The sequence below is a fragment of the Oncorhynchus masou genome, chromosome 22 (genome assembly GCF_036934945.1).
Source record: "Oncorhynchus masou masou isolate Uvic2021 chromosome 22, UVic_Omas_1.1, whole genome shotgun sequence".
NCBI lineage: Eukaryota > Metazoa > Chordata > Actinopteri > Salmoniformes > Salmonidae > Oncorhynchus > Oncorhynchus masou.
In genome coordinates this window covers 57,931,603-57,954,667 of record NC_088233.1, presented here as the reverse complement: position 1 = coordinate 57,954,667, position 23,065 = coordinate 57,931,603, and the positions used below count along the sequence as shown (strand labels likewise).

Here is a 23,065-nt window from a genome sequence, read left to right as displayed (position 1 = left end):
CGCAACACCCCACAGGAACGTACGACCACTCTGACATGTTTTTCTAGGTAGCCCCATTACCACCAGACAAAATGCCGACAGACACAGTATCTGTTTTGACTGAGAATGCCAATGAAAGATAAAATGTGCACATTGTTACATTAGCAGAACACTGCTTCTATGGTATTAGGTAAATGATTATTTATTCTACATGGAGCTGTTACTTCATTTGAAAGTTATCAAAACACTAAGTTTGGAATATAAAAAAAACCCTGCAATTGAATTCTTCTAATATTACTCTGTAGGCTACTGACCTATTCAAAGGCTCCTCCTGCATGTCACCATACATCTGCCTAGTTACTGAACTCAACCTGCAGGTTTGTTTGCTGTGATTGAGTGGGGGGGGGGGGGTAGCTGCAGCCAAAGTTCTACAGGTTAATTTGTAAGGACACACCCAAGAAACACCCACATCAAACCAACCCCTAAGCCAACTCACTTTTGGCTTTTGTCATGGGCGCCAGCATTTCTTAAGGAGAAAGCCAAAAACGACGCCAAATCAGCGTGTGCAGATCTCATTTAAGAGATACAAAATTAGCAGCAACGACCCTGAGAGTGTAAATTTAGTAACTCAATCCCATAATGGTTTGAAACGGACACTAGATTGCGTAGTTTATTAATTTAACTCACATTGGAAACATTTTCAGATGTAAATAGTATATGTTCTAAACTCTTAAGTACTAAACTCTTAACTGATAACTTATCTTGTGTATTCATACTCTTCAGTGCAATATGTTCAGCACCAGTCAAACATTTGCACACACCTACTCATTCAAGGGTTTTTCTTTATTTTGACTATTTTCTACATTATAGAATAATAGTGAAGACATCAAAACTATGAAATAACACATATGGAATCATGTAGTAACTAAAAGTGTCCATTGCTTGTGTTTTTTGGCACAAGCAAGTCTCTTCTTATTATTGGTGTCCTTTAGTAGTGATTTCTTTGCAGCAATTTAACCGTGAAGACCTGATTCACTCAGTCTCCTCTGAACAGTTGATGTTGAGATGTGTCTGTTACTTGAACTCTGTGAAGCATTTATTTGGTGTGCAATTTCTGAGGCTGGTAACTCTAATGAACTTATCCTCTGCAGCAGAGGTAACTCTGGGTCTTCCATTCCTGTGGCGGTCCTCATGAGATCCTGTTTGATCATAGTGCTTGATGTTTTTTTTGCGACTGCACTTGAAGAAACTTTCAAAGTTCTTGACATTTTCCCGGTTGACTGACCTTCGTGTCTTAAAGCAATGATGGACTGTGTTTTCTATTTGCTTATTTGAGCTGTTCTTGCCATAACATGGGCTTGGTCTTTTACCAAATAGGGCTATCTCGTCTGTCGAAGGAGAAGCGGACCAAAATGCAGCGTGGTGGTTATTCATGTTCTTTAATTAAATGTACTAGACATGAAATAACAAACAAAACAAAGAACGACCGTGAAAACCTATACAGCCTATCTGGTGAACACAGAGACAGGAACAATCACCCACGAAATACTCAAAGAATATGGCTGCCTAAATATGGTTCCCAATCAGAGACAACGATAATCACCTGACTCTGATTGAGAACCGCCTCAGGCAGCCATAGACTATGCTCGACACCCCCAAGACAAAACACACCACAAAAAACCCATGTCACACCCTGGCCTGACCAAATAAATGCAGACAAACACAATATACTTCGACCAGGGCGTGACATATCTTCTGTATACCACCCCTACCTTGTCACAACACAACTGATTGTCCCAAACACATTAAGAAGGAAAGAAATTCCACAAATTCACTTTTAACAAGGCACTCCTGTTAATTGAAATGCACCTCATGAAGCTCGTTGAGAGAATGCCAATAGTGTGCAAAGCTGTAAAGGCAAAGGTTGGCTACTTTGAATAATCTCAAATATAAAATATATTTTGATTTGTTTAACACGTTTTTGGTTACTACATGATTCCATATGTATTATTTCAGAGTTTTGATGTCGTCACTATCGTTCTACAATAAAACATTTTTTTAAATAAAGAATAACCCTTTTATTTATTTTTTGATTTGTATTTAACCTTTATTTAACTAGGCAAGTCAGTTAAGAACAAATTCTTATTTACAATGACGGCCTGCCAAAAGGCCTCCTGTGGGGACGGGGGTTTGGATTAAAAAATAATAATAATAATACAGGACAAAACATACATCACGACAAGAGAGACAACACAACACTACATGAAGAGAGACCTAAGACAACAACATAACATAGCATCAACACATGACAACACAGCATGGTAGCAACTCAACAGGACAACAACATGGTTGCAACACAACATGGCAGCAGCACAACACAGTAGCAGCATAAAATATGGTAGAAACATTATTGGGCACAGACAACAGCACAAAGGGCATGAAGGTAGAGACAACAATACATCACGCAAAGCTGCCACAACTGTCAGTAAGAGTGTCCATGATCGAATCTTTGAATGAAGATATTAAGATAAAACTGTCCAGTTTGACAGTTTGCTGCAGCTCGTTCCAGTCGCTAACTGCAGCGAACTGAAAAGACGAGCAACCCAGGGATATGTGTGCTTTGGGGACCTTTAACAGAATGTGACTGACAGAATGGGTGTTGTATGTGGAGGATGAGGGCTGCAGTAAATATCTCAGATAGGGGGGAGTGAGGCCTAACAGGGTTTTATAAATAAGCATCAACCAGTGGGTCTTGCGACTGGTATACAGAGATGACCAGTTTACAGAGGAGTATAGAGTGCAGTGATGTGTCCTATAAGGAGCATTGGTGGCAAATTTGATGGCCGAATGATAAAGAACATCTAGCCGCTTGAGAGCACCCTTACCTGCTGATCTATAAATGATGTCTCCGTAATTTAGCATGGGTAGGATGGTCGTCTGAATCAGGGTTAGTTTGGCAGCTGGGGTGAAAAACGAGTGATTACAATAGAGGAAACCAAATCTAGATTTAACTTTAGTCTGCAGCTTTGATATTTGCTGAGAGGACAGTGTACCGTCTATCTATACTCCCAAGTACTTGTATGAGGTGACTACCTCAAGCTCTAAACCCTCAGAGGTCGTAATCACACCTGTGGGGAGGTGTTCTTTGGAGGTGTTCAGAACAAGGTTAAGGGCAGAGAAAGCTTGTTGGACACTAATAAGACTCTGCATATAAATGGATGAGAGCACTTCCTACTGCCTGAGCGATGTTGTTGATATAAATTGTGTGGGGCCTACGATTGAGTCTTGGGGTACTCCTTTCGTGACAGGAAGTGGCTGAGACAGCAGATGTTCTGACTTTATACACTGCACTCTTTGAGAGAGGTAGTTAGCAAACCAGGCCAAGGACCCCTCAGAGATACCAATACTCCTTACCCGACTCACAATAATGGAATGGTCTACCATAACAAAAGCTTTGGCCAAGTCAATAAAAACAGCAGCACAACATTGCTTAGACTCAAGGGCAAGTCCCTTGAATGAGTACATGTCCAAACTTTTAAATGGTACTATATGTCTAATATGAAAAACATACTGCATTTAAGCTGATTGACCACCATTTTTAAGGGCAGCAAAATGAGCAGGGGTGCTCCTCTGGGTGTAAACTCTGTGGATTTCCTCCTGAGTAGAATGGAACCCCCTTTTACTGTGACACAACGTACATTCAATTATGTATTGTGCAATATGTGAAGAAAAGAAAACAATTGGATTTAAGCTGATTGGACAATCCATAATGGCTGCCAAACAAGGAGCCCTCCTCTGGGTGTAAACTGTGGATTTGGAAACTAGAAGTGGTCCTGTGACATAACATACAGCCAATGATGTAAGGTTCATTAAATGATACGAGTACACATACACAAAACATGTTGACCATGTAGGCTGAAAATAAATACATACACTACCGTTCAAAAGTTTGGGGTCACGTAGAAATGTCCTTGTTTTTGAAAGAAAAGCACATTTCTTGTCAATTAAAATAACATAAAATTAATCAGAAATACAGTGTAGACACTGTTAATGCCGTAAATGACTATTGTAGCTGGAAACGGCTGATGTTTAATGGAATATCTACATAGGCGTACAGAGGCCCATTATCAGCAACCATCACTCCTGTGTTCCAATGGCACGTTGTGTTAGCTAATCCAAGTTTAAAAGGCTATAGTGAAGTGACAATTCCGGGATGCTGGCCTTCTAGGCAGAGTTGCAAAGAAAAAGTAATATCTCGTACTGACCAATAACAATAAAAGATTAAGATGGGCAAAAGAACACAGACACTGGACAGAGGAATTCTGCCTAGAAGGCCAGCATCCCGGAGTTGCGTCTTCACTGTTGATGTTGTTTTGCGGGTACTATTTAATGAAGCTGCCAGTTGAGGACTTGTGAGGCGTCAGTTTTTCAAACTAGACACACTAATGTACTTGTCTTCTTGCTCAGTTGTGCACTGGGGCCTCTCACTCCTCTTTCTATTCTGGTTAGAGCCAGTTTGCGCTGTTCTGTGAAGGGAGTAGTACACAGCGGTGTACATGATCTACAGTTTCTTGGCAATTTCTCGCATGAAATAGCCTTCATTTCTCAGAACAAGAATAGACTGATGAGTTTCAGAATAAATGCTTTTGTTTCTGGTCATTTTGAGCCTGTAATCGAACCCACAAATGCTGATGCTCCAGATACTCAACTAGTCTAAAGAAGGCCAGTTTTATTGCTTCTTTAATCAGAACAAATCAAATCAAATGTATTTATATAGCCCTTCGTACATCAGCTGATATCTCAAAGTGCTATACAGAAACCCAGCCTAAAACACCAAACAGCAAGCAATGCAGGTGTAGAAGCACGGTGGCTAGAAAAAACTCCCTAAAAGGCCAAAACCTAGGAAGAAACCTAGAGAGGAACCAGGCTATGAGGGGTGGCCAGTCCTCTTATGGCTGTGCTGGGTGAAGATTATAACAGAACATGGCCAAGATGTTCAAATGTTCATAAATGACCAGCATGGTCAAATAATAATAATCACAGGCAGAACAGTTGAAACTGGAGCAGCAGCACGGCCAGGTGGACTGGGGACAGCAAGGAGTCATAATGTCAGGTAGTCCTGAGGCATGGTCCTAGGGCTCAGGTCCTCCGAGAGAGAGAAAGAAAGAGAGAAAGAGAGAATTAGAGAGAGCATACTTAAATTCACAGAGGACACCGGATAGGACAGGAGAAGTACTCCAGATATAACAAACTGACCCTAGCCCCCGACACATAAACTACTGCAGCATAAATACTGGAGGCTGAGACAGGAGGGGTTAGGACACACTGTGGCCCCATCCGATGACACCCCCGGACAGGGCCAAACTATTTGGATATAACCCCACCCACTTTGCCAAAGCACAGCCCCCACACCACTAGAGGGATATCTTCAACCACCAACTTACCATCCTGAGACAAGGCCGATTATAGCCCACAAAGATCTTCGCCACGGCACAACCCAAGGGGGGGGCACCAACCCAGACAGGAAGATCACATCAGTGATTCAACCCACTCAAGTGACGCACCCCTCCTAGGGACGGTATGAAAGAGCCCTAGTAAGCCAGTGACTCAGCCCCTGTAATAGGGTTAGAGGCAGAGAATCCCAGTGGAAAGAGGGGAACCGGCCAGGCAAAGACAGCAAGGGCGGTTCATGAACGTTTCCGTTCACCTTTACACTCCCGGGCCAGACTACACAATCATATGACCCACTGAAGAGATGAGTCTTCAGTAAAGACTTAAAGGTTGAGACTGAGTTTGCGTCTCTCACATGGGTAGGCAGACCATTCCATAAAAATGGAGCTCTATAGGAGAAAGCCCTGCCTCCAGCTGTTTGCTTAGAAATTCTAGGGACAATTAGGAGGTCTGCGTCTTGTGACCGTAGCGTACGTGTAGGTAGGTACGGCAGGAGCAAATCAGAGAGATAGGTAGGAGCAAGCCCATGTAATGCTTTGTAGGTTAGCAGTAAAACCTTGAAATCAGCCCTTGCCTTGACAGGAAGCCAGTGTAGGGAGGCTAGCACTGGAGTAATATGATAAAAAAATGTGGTTCTAGTCAAGATTCTTGCAGTCATATTTAGCACTAACTGAAGTTTATTTAGTGCTTTAAGTAGAGCATTGGAGTAGTCTAACCTAGAAGTGACAACAGTTTTCAGCTGTGCACACATAATTGCAAAAGGGGTTTCTAATGATCAATAAGCCTTTTAAAACGGTAAACTTGGATTAGCTAACACAATGTGCCATTGGAACACAGGAGTGATGGTTGTTGATAATGGGCCTCTGTACGACTATGTAGATATTCCATTAAAAATCAGCCGTTTCCAGCTACAATAGTCATTTACGACATTAACAATATCTACACTGTATTGCTGATCAATTTGATGTTATTTAAATTGACCATTTTTTTTGCCTTTCTTTCAAAAACAAGGACATTTCTACGTGACCCCACATTATTGAATGGTAGTGTTTATACATAATAATATCTTAACTAAATACTTTGAACGTATTTGTATTCTAAGTAATTTCGGCAAAATTATACATTTACAAAAATGTACAGGACAGGATTCATTCTCAAGCGTCACAAAAAATATGCAACCCGGAAGTAATTAGTTATTCTTGCCTGTTTCACGTTGGTTTACGCAATTAAAATAATCTGTGCTACAATAGCAGCACGAAAACAGACACTTGTTGTCATTTCTCGTTTTATCTGTTATTTTTACTTTATTTTCCCTCGCCGTAATTAGTATTTAGTTGTTATCAATTTACTTTAGTGTTTGTAGTTCACATTTGAAATTGATTAGAACGACGTAATCCCAGTGAGGGTTTACGTGGCTAGCTAGGCTAACAAGTGAGGCTAGCTCAACTAGAAACGCCAGCCGCCTTGTTTAGCAGGTTGAGATAGGTACTTAGTTTTGCTAAATTCAAATTAGCAAGTGAGTCAACCACATTTTGATCCGTCGTATTTTATGAAGACATGTAACGCCTGGTTATGTTGGACGTTTCTGGAAACAGCTAGCTTGTAGCTAGGTAGCCTGTCATACTTTTCATTCTGGCTGGGAATATTGAGCTATCCACCCAACCTTAGCTAACCATCCACCACCTGGCAAAAAAATCACCATGGACTTCGAAAATGTCTTGTCGATCGCCTCCCAAAACCAGGGCCTCAGTAGCGTACCGGTGAGAATAAAGCTTTTGTTAACATATTTGTAAAAATATAACGTTATGTTTACAACCAGTAAATTAGCTAACTAGTCTGCTCAATGTCTCCATAGCTTTTACCAACTCTGCTAAGTGACATCCACGTTGGCTGTCATTTGTCGAGATTGCTGGCCAGAATAGGTGCTAGCTAGCCATTCGTTTGGAATGTTTTCTAGATTGTTAACCATGTTGGTAGTGCCTAGTGGTGGGCCCGGTCTTATAACTTTGGACTTAACTTGTCATAACGCTATGTTACCTATACATAAATCTTTTAACACTTGGTGGTATGTATTCACATAGGTATCTAGTGACATATTTATGGACATAATAGCAGCTATTGTAGCCTTGTTTGAGAATATCATGTTTTCCCATGTATAGGCTGTGATAAACAAAAAAAGCATTATTGCCTGCCTTGTGTATCCCAACTCGTTTTTTTAATGAGTAATTTCCCAAACGACTAGTAGGTTACACAACTAACCATCCCATGTTAATCTATATTTATCAATCTTTTCATTTCACATTTCTTTGCAGAAGCGGTACAGTTTACAAACTGGACCACCCAAAAAGGACCCTAAAGTGAAAGGTGTCAACTCAGCAGCTGTGCAGGCTTTCCTAAAGAAACAAGAGATGGAGAGTAAAAAGAAAGGTTTGTTTTTAAATCAATGTATCTGTATTTAGTAAAGTAGTGTGAAATTATGTTGCTTGTTAATGCTGATGCATATAATATTCTAATGTTGGGTTAATTGAAATGTGTTGTAATGTTTCCACAGAGGCCATGAGTATGAAAAAGAAAGAGGGGCTTCTCGCCAAAAGGGTGGAGCTAAAGTCTGACCGCAAAGCTCGAGCGATGGCATCTCGAACCAAGGACAACTTCAGGGGCTACAACGGCATCCCTGTGGTGGAGGAACCCAAGAAGAGGAGATCAAAGGGGGAGAGGGGCGAAGAGCAACAGAGGAGTGACACTTACGACGAAGATGATGAAGACACGTATGAATACGCACAGACTGACTCTGAGCCCGAGTCAGAACCGGATCCGGAACCCCAGATACCCAGACAGGCTGTTCCCAACTCCAAGCCCTCAAAGAGACCCAGCGGACCATCTAAACCCGCCCCTCTACCCATGAACTTTGCCGAGCTGCTCAAACTGGCCCAGAAGAAGCAGTTTGAGCCAGTGGAAGTGAAAGCCAAGCCGAGCAAGAAGGGAGAGCCGGAGAGGCTGCGGACGGCCGATGAGATACGTGAGCTGGACCTGGAACGCAAGGCTAAGCGGCTTGATAAAGGTAGCAGAGACTCCAGACCCCAGGAGAGAGAACGAGATAGAGATGGGGACAGAGATAGGAACAGAGATGGAAGAGACAAATCCCAGGCCAGCTCAAGCTCCTCAAGGAAAAGCACTTCTGACAGAGATGTAAGGAACGGGAAGCAGCCACACAAGAGCTTGTCGGAGAGGCCCGTCCCCAGTGGGTCGGGGAGGAAGCCAAAGCCCCTGCTGCCATCTTGCTCGTCGAGCGAAAAAAGCCACCATGGTTCTGCCAAGCCGTCTCAGGACAGAGACAGAGATAGAGACCGAGATAGAGAAAGGTCCAAAGCAAAACCTTCTCAGAGCTCCTCTTCCAGCTTGTCAGGTGCCTTAAGCAGAAAAGCCCCCACCAAAGGAGCCTCCTCTCAGGTCTCAGCCAAAACCCCCACACCCAGGCCCACCTCAGCAGGCCACAAACCCACTGCCACAAGTGACCTTAACACCCCCAGGAAGGGAAACGCCTCACTAACTCCAGGGCGACCCGGCAGCTCCGGGATGAGACCCAGCACAGCTCTGAGTTCCGTCCAGGCTAGACCACAGGGTTTGGGCCAAAGCAGGCCACAGCACGGGGGCTCTTTGGAGCAGGCTCGAGCCAGCCAGGGCAGCTCAGTGAGGGGAGGACCCACCGGAGGACCCTCCAGGCCCGGAAAGGGAGTACCGGCACGACCTGGTGGTAGCTCCACGGCAAGACCAGCGAGTAACGAACAGATGAGACCCACTGCAGTCGGTCCTCTCAGGCCAGGGGGGCCACCTCAGGCCAGGCCGGGTGGAGGTGGTGTCCAAGGTCGCCCTGGTGGCGGAGCGGTCAGACCTCCAGGGAACGCACCCAGTCGGCCTGGGGGTGGGGGACCCGTGCCCAGGCGGCCAGCCAGCAGTATGGGCTCCGGGCCTGGGAGACCCAAATGCACTTTGGTGGCCGAGACCATCTCATCCAAGACCTTTGGAGGAGGCAGGGGAGCGCCACCTAGTAGGCCAGGCATGCCACCTAGTAGGCCAGGCATGCCACCTAGTAGGCCAGGCATGCCACCTAGCAGGCCAGGCATGCCACCGAGTAGGCCAGGCATGCAGCCCAGCTCAATGATGAGACCTCAAGGTAAGGCCCAGAAGGAGAAAATATTAGACTTGACATCAAGCTAATCTAAAATATTTATTAAAGGATGTCACTCCATGACAATACAGAATAAACAAGTACTAATATAAACCACATGTGTGGGATAAAAACACGATAATAAAGCTAGGGTCTTGGCGTGCAGTGCTGTGTGGAAGACATGAGCACGGCAAATCTGGGGAATAATGGAATAGAGACAGAAACAGGCAAATCCTTGATGAGGACCTGATTCAGTGCAAACAACCATAGGTGCTTCTACAAAGTATTGACTTGAGGGTGTGAATAATGTAAATGAGATTTCTGTATTTCATTTTTAATACACTTGCTAAAATTTCTAAAAACATGTTTTCACTTTGTCATTATGGGATATTGTGTGCAGATGGGCAAGAAAATATATTTAAACAATTTTAATTCAGGCAGTATCACAACAAAATGTTGATTAAGTCAACAGGTATGAATACTTTCAGAAGGCACTGTATCGAAATATACTTCACTTGGGGCTGGTTTCCCGAACAGATCAAGCCTAGTCTTGGACTAAAAGGCACTTTCAATTGAGAATCTTCATTGAGCATGCTTTTTAGTCCAGGACTAGGCTTAATCTGTTGTCTGGGAAACCAGCCCATTGGATGAGAAATACTTCAAGAATGGTGATCAATTACAATGATCATCTAGAATGGTCAGTAGAGCTTGGATGATCAACTGAAAATGATCAACACTGACTAAACCGACCATTTATCGAGGCCATTTTACTGAAGTCGTAAAAAAAAGTAGCTTTTACTTGAATGTGAGGTTTTAGAAGGAAAGAGGACAACGTCTTCTAATATGGGCTGTTGCTAACAGGACAAAAAATATAGGCTATTGCTAACAGGACAATTGATAAAATTTTAAAATAGTAGGAGTAGTTTTAATGGTAATTTAAACTCTATGGTAATTTTCCATGAAAGATTGTGGGACTTAAGTGTTTTTGTGGTAGTAGAATCATTTGAAAAAGTTTTACTTAAGCGAAGCAGTTAAACATAGTCAGTAACATTTAGTAAAGTAATTGGTCTGATTATTTTGATAGACTACTATATCAACCTTATTACTTTTGATGAATGGGCAGTTAGATCACACATTTCATCAGAAATAATCACTGACAACTACACTTTTATACACTCTCCTACTAGAATATGAAAGTATATGAAAACTAATAATGGAGTACACAAGTGAAGTTGTAAATTAAAATGTTTTAAAGTATTTTATCACTTTGGTTTGAACAACAGCAGGATGTTCTTGAAGTCCTCTCTGATCCTCCTCCAGCCCAGTGGGAAGAAAGACCCACTGGCAGGAGAGGGGCACCCCTTCCCTCGGAGCACCTCTGCCCCCAGGTGGACACAAGTCGAGTTGAATTTGAATCAACTTTAAGTTATAAACAAAGAAAATTGAAAGAATTTGCAGGAAATGTTCATGACATGATTTTTGTCTGATTTATGTAGTTGGATAGGGATTATTCTTTGGACCTGTTAGGGTCTGACACACACACTTTTCTTTCCTATGTTCAAATACTATAATTGTGTGTGAGGGTACATGTAGTGGTATTTCGTAAGAGAAGGGGAGATAGTCACATTTGAGTCTTTTCACACATTGGAATACAATAGACAAACAATCAAAACAATGCCTCAAACATTCATATCCTTATGGGAATGTGATTTTTGGATACTCGCTTTTAACCAATAGATTTGTGGACAAAATGGAGCTGCAAATGAGACAAATGTACTTTTTTCTCATGCACAAAACATACATATTTTAGCTACAGCAGGTTAATTAGCCTACATGGTATTATTTAGTCCTCATTAGCCCTACCCTTTTGTCCTATAATCAACTACTTTAGATTTAGTGTTCATCAGTATCTTTTAGTATCTGTAATGATCCTAGTGTATTTAAAAAAAAAATACAAATAAATCTATAAGCTAACTTGGCAAACCATGTCTATGATAGATAGCTAGCTAGCTAACTTGCAAATAAACATTTTTCTACATGCGCAACACACACATCAATATTATGGTCCCTAAACATGTCCACATAACGTTTGTCCACGGCAGAGAAGTAGAGGAAGATTTCATGTTTTGTCTAAGTTGTTGGGAAAGTGGTCAAAACGACAGTAGGCTGCTTTGTAGTTTACATTTAATTGAGAAGTTTCTTGGGAAAGCCTTTCCATCTTTACCATTAAAAAGATATCAGCATCATCACTAAAGATGTCTGCACTTGTGTTATATGTGGGCACCGCACACACAGACAGGGTCTTGTGTGTGCCATTTCAGAAGGTTGCAGGAAAATATGAATCACTGATACATTTTGTTCATGTCTTATGATTAACATGGGCAAATTAATACATTTTCTAAATAAAATATATTTAGGGGGGTTTACTAAGCTATATGAAATTGTTATAAAATGGTCATGCCAAGGATCATTTAGATTTTTTGATTTTGAATTTTAACAGCACTTAAGGTATAATAAGTGTGTGTGTATATATGTGTATATATATATATATATATATATATATATATATATATATATGAAACATTGAATTTGACGTTACTGCTATTATCCCATAGAAACGCATTGAATTACAGATTCACGACATGGAATAACAGTCTCCAAAAAAGCTTTATAGTTTAAAAAGTATAAAATATATCAAAGTTGTATGATAGCACAGTATTCCATGCCGGTCTCCACGTTTGGAAGTTTGAATGCCTTTCTAGCTTAAACGGCATAAGAAGAGTAGTTATTCTTTGGAACGCTATGTCAGAAATATGAAAGATTTAGAGTGGGGACGTTTGCTGTCGCAAGTCCCACTAAAAAGTAACTGGTGCTTATACATTTCTAAAATGTATCGTTAAATTTACCAGTATGATAATTCAGTAAATGGATTTTGATATGTACTTTTGTACATATTGCCCAGCTCCAATAGTCAGCCTCCCTTCCCTGACCTAGACCTCTCTTACACAGGCACATTTTCCAGGATGTGTTCACTAGGAAGTAAGCGGACCAAAACGGGAAGGGAGTACCTGGATTTGTCCAATAAACACTTGTTTTTGTTTTCCGTTGCAAAAGGTGTTGCTATTGTGCAAAATGTTTTACCACTGTGTGCAGTAATGAATACACCCCTGTTTTCCCCAGGCATGATTCGTTCACCAATCACCTCGGCCTACAAGAGGAAGTATGAGGATGAGGAGGACGAGGAGTATGACTCTGAGATGGAAGACTTCATCGACGATGAAGGGGAGGACCAAGACACAGTCTCCAAACACATCAAGGAAATCTTTGGCTACGACCGGACCAAGTAAGGCTCTCACACAGTCTGGTTGTACTAACCTTGTGGGGACACAATTTATTCTCATTAAAAATACTATTTTCCATAACCCTAACCCCAAAACCTAACCTTTAACACCAGTTCTAACCCTAAACCACCTAGAAGCACACACACCCACACACTGTCAAGGTTTTCTCCAAATAACCCTAGAAATGTAATGGCTGTTTTTAAGGTTGTCTATAGTTATGTCCTCTTGTTTGAAATTCCCAGTTAACTGCATTTCACACAAAGTCACACAAAACCACTTGGTGTAGCTTGTGTTTTTTTTCCATTCCACCAAATGTGTTTTGTATGCTTTTTCTGCCCTAGATACAAAGAGGAGAGTGACTATGCATTAAAATTCATGGAGAGCAGTTGGAGAGACCAGCAAAAAGAGGAGGCTAGGAGGTAAGCCATTGGTGAGGGGAGATGAGACCACTGTGTTGTTCTAGGACTGGTCCAAAAACAACCCCTAGTCCCTACCCCTTTGGTGTACCCATCAACCTATTGTTTAAATTGATTATGCCCTTTCAAATCTGCTAATATCCCAGGAGAAGGGGCTATGGGTTTGGATCCGGCACTGGAATGTTGTTCTCTTTATGACAATTGACAAACCCACGGGGTTTGTGTCCACCTTACTTGAGTATATATTACACACAGTTTCGTCAGCCCGTGATTGTCAAACAAATAACTGTCGGTCTCACGGTAATTGACCGTTAATTAACATAAACACATTTAGCATCTCCTGGCTTCCACAAGCCATTTTAAAATGTTGAATAAATCCATGTAATATAGCCTAGACCTTCACAATAAATCCATTATTTTAGACTGGTCTAAAGAAGCATGATATGAAGAAAATGTATTCTATTTCAGAAGCAAAGCATAACATACTCTGAGTTGTCCTTATGTTAGGTCCTGATCTGGCTATGCCAAATGGCTGTGGGCTATACTAGTTCATTTAGCAGACAAGATTTGCTTAGAATTCTGTGGCATTATTTTATATTGTTCTGTAGTATTAAGAATTCAATTGAACAAAGCTGAATAAAATAGAAAGGATATTTTCTCCAAACGATTTGAGGGAGTGTGCACATGCAGCTATTCTGTGTTGAGTGCCGGTTAACAAAGAAATAGGTACCCCGATATGCTTAATTTAGAGATATAAATTAATGTAACTTTCGTTATTTTACAAACATTGGGCTATATGTTTAGATTTGTCATACATTGTAAGGCTGCATGATGAGGCTCTAATGATGATTTGAAAAAAGTTGCTTGAAAGGCATGAGCTGTGCTTTGTTTTTTTTTGCACAAGCTGTACACACTAGAGGTTGACCGACTATGATTTTTCAACGCCGATACCGATTATTGGAGGACCAAAGAGCCAATACCGCTTTAATCGGCCGATTTAAAAAAAAAAAAATATATATATATATTTTGTAATAATGACAATTACAACATTACTGAATGAACACTTATTTTAACTTAATATAATACATCAATAAAATCAATTTAGCCTCAAATAAATAATGAAACATGTTCAATTTGGTTTAAATAATGCAAAAACAAAGTGTTGGAGAAGAAAAAGTGCAATATGTGCCATGTAAGAAAGCTAACGCTAAGTTCCTTGCTCAGAACATGAGAACATATGAAAGCTGGTGGTTCCTTTTTAAATACCGATTTCCGATCGGCCATTCCGATTAATTGGTCGACCTCTAGTACACACTCCAATAGTCTCTCATTCACGTGGTAGTAGGCTATAAGCGCAAATGTTCTATTAGCGGAAAACACCATTATCAAAATTGACCTCTTGTAATGCTTTTATTATAAATGTGCATTTTTATGGTCACAATTATCTTCCCCAAATTTGAAACACACGCACTGCTTATATATGCCAGTTAGGCTCTACACCCCTTGTGAAGCGGATTAATGTGATTCATTACAAGATGTTATTTGGCCACTTTAGTTGTGATGCAAACCTTATTAAAACATATAGGCCTATGGGCTAGGCTACATGAGGTGTGCGACTACGATTAGAAGAAGTCGCAAAAAAACCCATTGTTTCTTACGCTGGGTATCATTCACAAGTGATAATATAGAATTGATAGGCTAATATTTTCACCCATCAGACTATTCTTGAATCTGGTCCTTACATATACTAAATAATGTGACATTTGTTAAGATTTAGAATGGATCATTATTATGCACCTGTATCGAAACAGGGGCAGCGGGAAAAATACATGTCATCTATGCAGGGATCCTGAATGGCGCAGTGGTCTAAGGCACTGCACTGCAGTATTAGAGGTGGAACTACAGACCCGGGTACGATCCCAGGCTGTATCGCAACCAGCCGTGATCAGGAGTACCAAAGGGCGTTGCACAATTGGCCCAGAGTCATCCGGGTTAGGGGACGGTTTGGCCGGGGTGGGTCGTCATTGTAAATAAGAATTTGTTCTTAACTGACTTGTCTAGTTAAATAAAAAATGCACTTAAATAGCGAATGGAGGATGCTTTTCCACGTGTTTTATTTTCATGCCAGCCAGATAGGCTACACACCTGTTGTAAATATAAGCAATGTGCTTAATTTGAGGAAAGTTGAGAAATAAATATACTAGGCCTAGCTGATGGGATCCTCCTCTTTATTAGTGGCCATCACTCTGTTATCTCCCACAATTGCAAAGCGTATAGAAATGTTGCGCAACATGAGCTCATGAAGTGTTTATTAGATTTTCGAATGCATTTGCATTGATGCCAGAGTGATTAGAGGGACAATATAATGCTGAGTACCAGGCAGTTAGCAAGTTTGGTAGGCTACTAATGACCATCGTCAGCATCAGAGCTTGGAGAAGACTAATTACCATGACTAAACAGTCACATGGAATTTGACTGCCTTCATGACTCGTGACAGCTGGTGTGGTGGTGAAGTGGTCCCTACAACAGCCTGATTCCCATCCTCTAGATGGTGCTGTTATGCTCCTGAAGTTGCCGGTAATAGGCTACATCAATTTCCAATTTATATGACCATTTCTACTGATCTGCGTGCCCATTCTTTTCATATAGAATACGCCAGTATGAGTCATAATGCCCATAAAACCTAGCGGTCAAACAAGGAAATGGTTCCAATCATTTTCCCAATAGGGAATTATAGAAACACAAAATAAGTGCCGTGTTTCGTTTAGGCTTACCCCGGCGTGACGTCTTGATAGCTGTGTCAATCTCTCAAGGACAAGGTGACTTTTATCAATATATTAGTCACCTTGTCCGAGAGAGATTTACATGGTAATCAAAACGTCACGCCAGGGTAAGCCTACACAAAACACAGCCCTTTTATTTGAAGTTTTTCTAAAATTCCCTAGGGGAAAACTGAATGGTGGAAAAAAACGATTGGAACCATTTCCTTGTTTGACTACTAGGTCTTATGGGTATTATGGCACCTCCACTGTGGGGCTCTATGCACATTTTCATGGAACTGTTTCATTTCAATTATAGCAATGTTTTTGCCATGTGGTTAATCTGAAATCTATCTAAATCTAAATGAAAATCATACAAATCTAAAAGTTAAAATGAATCATAAGCATTTACCTGTACCTGCGATAACATCTTCAAAATGTGTACACAACCAAAACAATTTTATTTAGATTATAATGCAAGAGCGCCCGCCTCTGCACAATAGATATATTGTATAATACACCGTGAGCCATGAAAAGCAAAAGAACTTAGTGCAGAACACAGAGATATAGTATATTCAGACCTCTTGACTTATTCCACATTTTGTTACGTTACAGCCTTATTCTAAAATATATATTTTTAAATTCCCCTCATCAATCTTCAATACCCCATAATGAGAAAGCAAAACAGGTTTTTAGACATTTTCGCAAATTATTAATTAGTATTAAAATTTTAAAACAGTAATATCACATTTACACAAGTATTCAGACCCTTTACTCTGTACTTTGTTGAAGCACCTTTGGCAGCGATCACAGCCTCAAGTCGTCTTGGGTATGACGCTACAAGCTCAGCACACCTGTATTTGGGGTTTCATTGTTCTCTGCAGATCCTCTCAAGAAATGTCAGGTTGATCGTCTCTGCACAGTTATTTTCAGGTCTCTCCAGAGATGTTCGATCAGGTTCAAGTCCAGGCTCTGGCTGAGCCACTTAAGGACATTGAGACTTGTCCCGAAGCCACTCAGTTGTCTTGGCTATGTGGTTAGGGTCATTATCTTGTTGGAAGGGGAACCTTCACCTCAGTCTGAGGTTCTGAGTGCTCTGGTGCAGGTTTTCATCAAGGATTTCTCTGTACTTTGCCCTGTTCATCCTTCCCTGAACCCTGACTAGTATCCCAGTCCCTGCTGCTGAAAAACATCACCACATCATGATGTAAAACTCAGAGTAGGCTATTCTGTTCTTCTGAAATAAACTGCATTTTGTTCATATCATGCTTGTTTAGACTGGTCTAAAATATATAATAGATTTATTGTGAAGGTATAGGCTATATTATATGGATTTCAGACTTTTTAAAATGTAGATGTTCCTAAGTCAGTGGCTTGTAGGCTATGTAATGGAAGCCAGGAGATGCTAAATGTGTTTGTTAATTAAGTAATTTACTTTGCGACTGACAGTTATTTGCTTGACAATCGCTGACTGATGAAACGACGTGACTGCCACAGCCCTAATCTAGACAGGTGTGTGCCTTTCCAAATCATGTCCAATAATTGAATTTACCACAGGTGGACTCCAAGTTGTGGAAACATCTCAAGAATGATCAATGGAAACAGGATGCACCTGAGCTCAGTTTTGAGTCTCATAACAAAGGGTCTGAATACTTACGCAAATGTAATATTGTTTTTTAAATATTTTTTTATAAATTTTAAACTTTTTTCGCTTTGTCATTGAGGTATTGTGTGTAGATTGAGGATTTTTTGGGTGTTTTATACATTTCAGAATAAGGCTGTAACATAACAAAATGTTAAAGTCAAGGGGTCTGAATACTTTCCGAATGCGCTGTAGGCTTATATACCGATGCAAGTAACTTCCCTTGCTAACTAGGTACAAATATCCTACATAAAGCCTACAAACCAAAACATTACAGGTAGCAAATATCTTTCTTTTTTTATCATAGAAATTATGTTGCTTATGGATGGCAGTTCATGTTCTTTCAATCGCATCTCTCTACTCCACTTATCTGAAACGAACTTGAAACGTATCAATGAAGCTCTTGTTAGTAGATGGGGCAAACCCGATTTTGGTGATTTCTGATATCATCAAAATAAATCAATCACAGCATTTTTTTGGACTCATTCAGCAGTTTTTAACTGATTACAAAACTTTTTGAAAGTAAAATTTTATATTCCTAAAACTTAAGTTGAAAAGCATGCTGTCACTGCTTCCAAAATATATATTGATCAATAGCCCTATGCCAAAACACAGCTTTAACGTGTTCAAATCAATAACCAATATGCAGAAACAGTTTGATATATTGAAAACCTATGATCAAATGTGCAATTATAATATTACTTTCATTTTTTTAATCAAGCACCTTATAAACTGTCACAAGCACATAAATCCTGGTTGTTTTGACAAGTGGCAATGAATCACTTATATTGATTAAATCTGGTTGTACACAACTAAAAAGACATGAAATGGGAGATATGTTTTACCTCACTGGTTAGAGGAGAAGCTGCAGAAGACCGTTAGCTACATTTCATAGTATTGTATTTTGATACGGGGGTCGCCGAAAGAGAAACACAACACTGTTTTGTCAATTACTCATATCCTGTTGAAATCAATAAAGCAAGAGGGGGAAAATCCATTCGCACGTCCTGTTAAAACTAGCACAGTTTGAAAACGACACAGAATCTGGGAATTTATATATCACTCGTAGAGGACAGCCAGCTACATTTTGAAGTGTTGCATTTTAATTGAAGTGGATCACCAACGCAGTAAATTTAACAATACTTTTTTGTTAATCACTCATCATTACATATTGAAATCAATAGAACTGGGACAAAACGTTTGGGTTGAATGCACTGTTTAAACATACATTATACGAAGGTCACACGGAAACGGAATAACCTATACATGGTTGATTTAATGAGAATTTGTAGAACGCTTCAATCTATATTTTGGAATGGCGGATGTTGATTTCGGAAGCTGCCATCACGGAAAGTGTTACAAACCACAACGAATCACAACCCACCATAGGATATCAACAGTGACAACGATTGGCTGCTATTTAAGTGATAGTTGACAGTCCAAATCTGTGTATTGGTGTGTGGCCAGAGACTTACAGAGAGACCGCCCTGAATTATTTGTGCCATTTGAGAAAATAAATTATAGCTGCTTTCTAACATGTTGACCAAACCGGACACGCGCGCCAATGCCTGCATGTTATTTTGTTCACCCACACCAGAAGCGATCAGGACATGCAGGTTGAAATATCAACATAAACTCTGAACCAATTATATTAATTTGGGGCCCGGTCAAAAAGCATTAAACATTTGTCAATTTAGCTAGCTTGCTGTTGTTAGCTCATTTTTCCTGGTATATTAACATTGGGTTATTATTTTACCTGAAATGCACATTTTTCAGTGCATTACTACAACTGACTGGAGTGTGGACGTCAGTTCATCTTACAATCACCCACGTGGGTATATGATCCTAAAAAACATTTAGAAGATGGCACGTGGGTATATGCTCCTAAAAACCAATGAGGAGATTTGAGAGGCACAAATTGAACCAACTATTATTTTAGCACCTGGCCACGCAGATGCTCGCTGTGACGCGCGAGCAGTGTGGTTGCAATTGTTGAATAACATACATTTATTTTGCAGTGCAAGTGGTGTGGTCAGCATGTAAGTTCTGCGACCCCCAGCGTGTATGACAAAATCAACAGTAGAAAACAAAAGATATTGATCTGTTTTATGTAATTAATCTTGTCATCATGTTGACTATAAACTTTTACACTAACATCATCAATCTGAGTTAAAAAGGGTTGTGTAATTCCAAGGGATGTAACTATTCACCGATAGGCATCGGCCCCCAGTTCAAATGTTTAAGATATGAGTAGGACCTCAAACCGATCTTAATTTGCTACATTCTATCACTATTCTGGGCCCTCAGAGTTTCCTGCCCCAGTGAGCTCCAGACACACAACCTTATTTGCGCAAGGGATAAGAAGTAATCGGGTATTTTATGACGTGTGTCCACTGGATCGGAGCATGTCATTTTCCCTTTCACACCAAGGCTCAGTGGTTAACTCTTTCCAGCTCTCTCCCTTTCGTGTTCAAAGACAGTGAGAAACTATTGTCATTCTCAGATGTAAAAACACACTTTGTTTACTTGCTGTTTGAGGTGAAGAAAAAATTACTTTGAGAAGCTCCACAGTTTAGTGGTGGTGGGTTAAGACAATCAGAAATACTATCAGAAATCCCCAAATGACTTGCCTAGTTAAAGGTTCAATAAAAAAATAAAAAAAAGACATTTCTACATTTGCGCACAGGCCAAAGGCCTGCTTCTATGCGTAATCAGGTGCTCACCCTCAACATTGACAGGAGTGGTCCAAACAAAACACAATGAATAAATTGACAAAACTCATAAATGGAATGAAATAAACCCAGACTTGTTTCTCACAAGTGTAGTATAGGTTGTGAGCTCTGCAAACAACTCCACTCTGACAATCGAAATGGTTACCAACTGTAATAATATATTAAATGCATTAACAGAAATTACCATAACCAAACAAATAAATGGTGATTAATGGTAAATGTACTACTGGTAATGGGGAGTTGATAGATACTAACAATCAAAAGGCAAACAATTCAAAAAATAAAGTTATGAAACAATGAATTGGCGGGAGAGAGCGCATTCTGGAGAGAGAAACACCTTGTGCATTTTAGCCACACTCCCCTTGTTGCAACATTTTTAAAATTATACCCAATACAAGTTGTCTTCACGTATACTGTAAGCCTAAGGAATATTTCACAAATGGTGTCAGGTCCAAAGCAGTAGCCATTATGGAAAACCAATTGTAACTTATTTTCTCATTCTCCATTTTATCAAATTGCTTGGAGTGCCAAGGCGAATCTGGCAGGCGTGCCTTACATTACCGATGGAGTTTGCCACCTCCGCAGTGTATTAGTCCACTGAGACAGGCGGGAATCAGACAGGCTTCTCATGTGCCATAAAATAAACAATTTGCAACTGCTCCATTAAAAAAATCTGTCGACCATTCAATTAAATGGGGGTCAGCCCTATTGTCATTACTACAGTCATGGTAGAGGGTTCCATAGAGAAATGCCTGCAGGTGGAAGTGTTTGTCTATTGCAGGGGTGGCCAACCCAGGTCCTGGAGGGCTGCAAGTGTTTTTAGCCTGATTCAAATAATCCACTAACTGTATTGTTCCTTTTAGATGTCAACACGTTTTATCAGGTATGTTACAGCTGGGCTGGTTCGAAACCAAAGCCTGCACACACTGCAGCCTTCCAGAACCAAAACTTGCCTCAGTCCATTGCTTTTTTGCCAGATCATGGATTCAACTCACTCACTCCTGTGTTCTGCCTCTCGGTGTGTGCGCTTTCTCTGCTCTCCTGTGCTATGTCCCCTGTGCCTCACCCTGTCTTGTTAGCCTGAAAATGGCCGTCTTCGAAGATCAGGAAGAGGAGAGACGAGAGGGGGAGGATCTCAAACAGAATATGGCCAAGAGGAAGAAAACAAATTGAAGCCCTAGAAATAAAATCCCTTGTTCCATCTTTGACGAGAAACAAAGCAAGCCCACTTAAGCTAGACAGTGATTGTCTGCATGTGTTAACACATCTTCTCTGTTTTGTTTTTCTCTCCACTTCTCCTAGTTTACGCCTGGGTATCAAGGAGGATGAGGAAGAGTTGCGCTTGGAGGAGGAAGAGATGAAAAAGAAAATGTCAATGAATGCAAAACGGAAAAAAGTTTGAGGACACTAAGTTTAACACAAACACAATGCAGCCATTTCCTGGAGTGGGGGGGGGGGGGTGTAGGGTGAATTTACCCCTAGATGTCAGTTTAGCATTTTCCACGCTAGTGGTAAGGATTGGGGGAGGGGAAGATGATCTTAAATCTGCACCTAGGGAAAACTTCACCCTGGAGTGGAATGGGGTGGTCAGACCAGTAGCCACTTGCTTCTGTTACATTATTTATTTTTCCCGTTGGAAAGGGACAGGGTTGCACTATCAAGTCTTTCAGTCTTTTCCTAGCTGAGCCGCAGAGAGGCGATTTAATATAATACCGATTATGACCTATTTTTGAAACCCATAGAAAATGACAGAGCTATCATGTAAAGTGTGATTGCCTTGCCAAGTTGTGAATGGCAATCATGTTGTATTTTTTCCCCATACAGAACCAAAAACCCACTGGTCCATTTTTTAAATGTATTATTCTTTAATGTAAAGGGGCAGTCAGCAGTTGAAACAATAAAGCAGTGTCCCCGCCTCTTGTTTCAGTAAATGCTGTGGGATGGGGCTAGAGAAATGTAACCACTCTCAAATTCATAGGCTATGGATGCAAGGGCTGGCCATCCATGATAACAAAATTATAGTTTTAACCATGTTTTGATTCTATATAGTGTTTGTTTACATTTACTTTGTTTCCAAACATTGGAGTAAAACAAGCTTATATTTTGTGTTCTGTGTGGATATGACAGTTGAACTAAACTCACAAGGCATATTCCTCAAGAGTCAGTGGGTACATATCATTAATTTATAAATCAGAAAATGTATGTAGAAACTGCAGATTGCCCCTTTAATGATGGAGAAAAAGAGACATTGCCAGAGACATTTCATGAAACATGTTGCTATTTTCTTGTTAAAAATATTTGACATAACTTGTTGGCTGATGGTTTTCATTGGCTTGTGTGGTGTGCCTTTGCTGTTTTCCCACAGTGTTATATTTTAATCCCGAGAACAATGTGATCCTATTTGTTAATTTAGCAGCCTGACTCTGCTAATTTAAATAGAAATGTATCTATAATTTCTCGTCCTTTTATAGGACAAAATAGCATTCATTTCATACTGAAGCAAATAAAATCTCAATGTGGTGGAAAACACTATTGAAAGGAATAGTGAATATTGTATGAATGTTTCACCAATTTGAC

At 40.4% G+C, this 23,065-nt stretch overlaps 1 protein-coding gene across 1 annotated transcript; it reads left to right on the top strand.

Annotated features, from left to right (window-relative positions):
* Window positions 1–6,631: 6,631 nt before the first annotated feature.
* On the top strand, window positions 6,632–22,795 carry spty2d1 (SPT2 chromatin protein domain containing 1). Its single transcript, XM_064930635.1, has 6 exons — window positions 6,632–7,190; window positions 7,743–7,857; window positions 7,982–9,604; window positions 12,779–12,941; window positions 13,281–13,358; window positions 21,791–22,795. Exons 1-6 carry the CDS (start codon window positions 7,131–7,133, stop codon window positions 21,888–21,890), a joined length of 2,139 nt encoding a protein of 712 aa, XP_064786707.1. The 5' UTR covers window positions 6,632–7,130; the 3' UTR covers window positions 21,891–22,795.
* Window positions 22,796–23,065: the final 270 nt, after the last annotated feature.

Bases quoted from the DNA above. Each gene is read 5' to 3' on its own strand.
- spty2d1 (XM_064930635.1), top strand. From the start codon at position 7,131: ATGGACTTCGAAAATGTCTTGTCGATCGCCTCCCAAAACCAGGGCCTC. The intron at 7,858-7,981 runs GTTTGTTTTTAA...ATGTTTCCACAG, and splicing joins GATGGAGAGTAAAAAGAAAG to AGGCCATGAGTATGAAAAAG. The intron at 12,942-13,280 runs GTAAGGCTCTCA...TTTCTGCCCTAG, and splicing joins TTTGGCTACGACCGGACCAA to ATACAAAGAGGAGAGTGACT.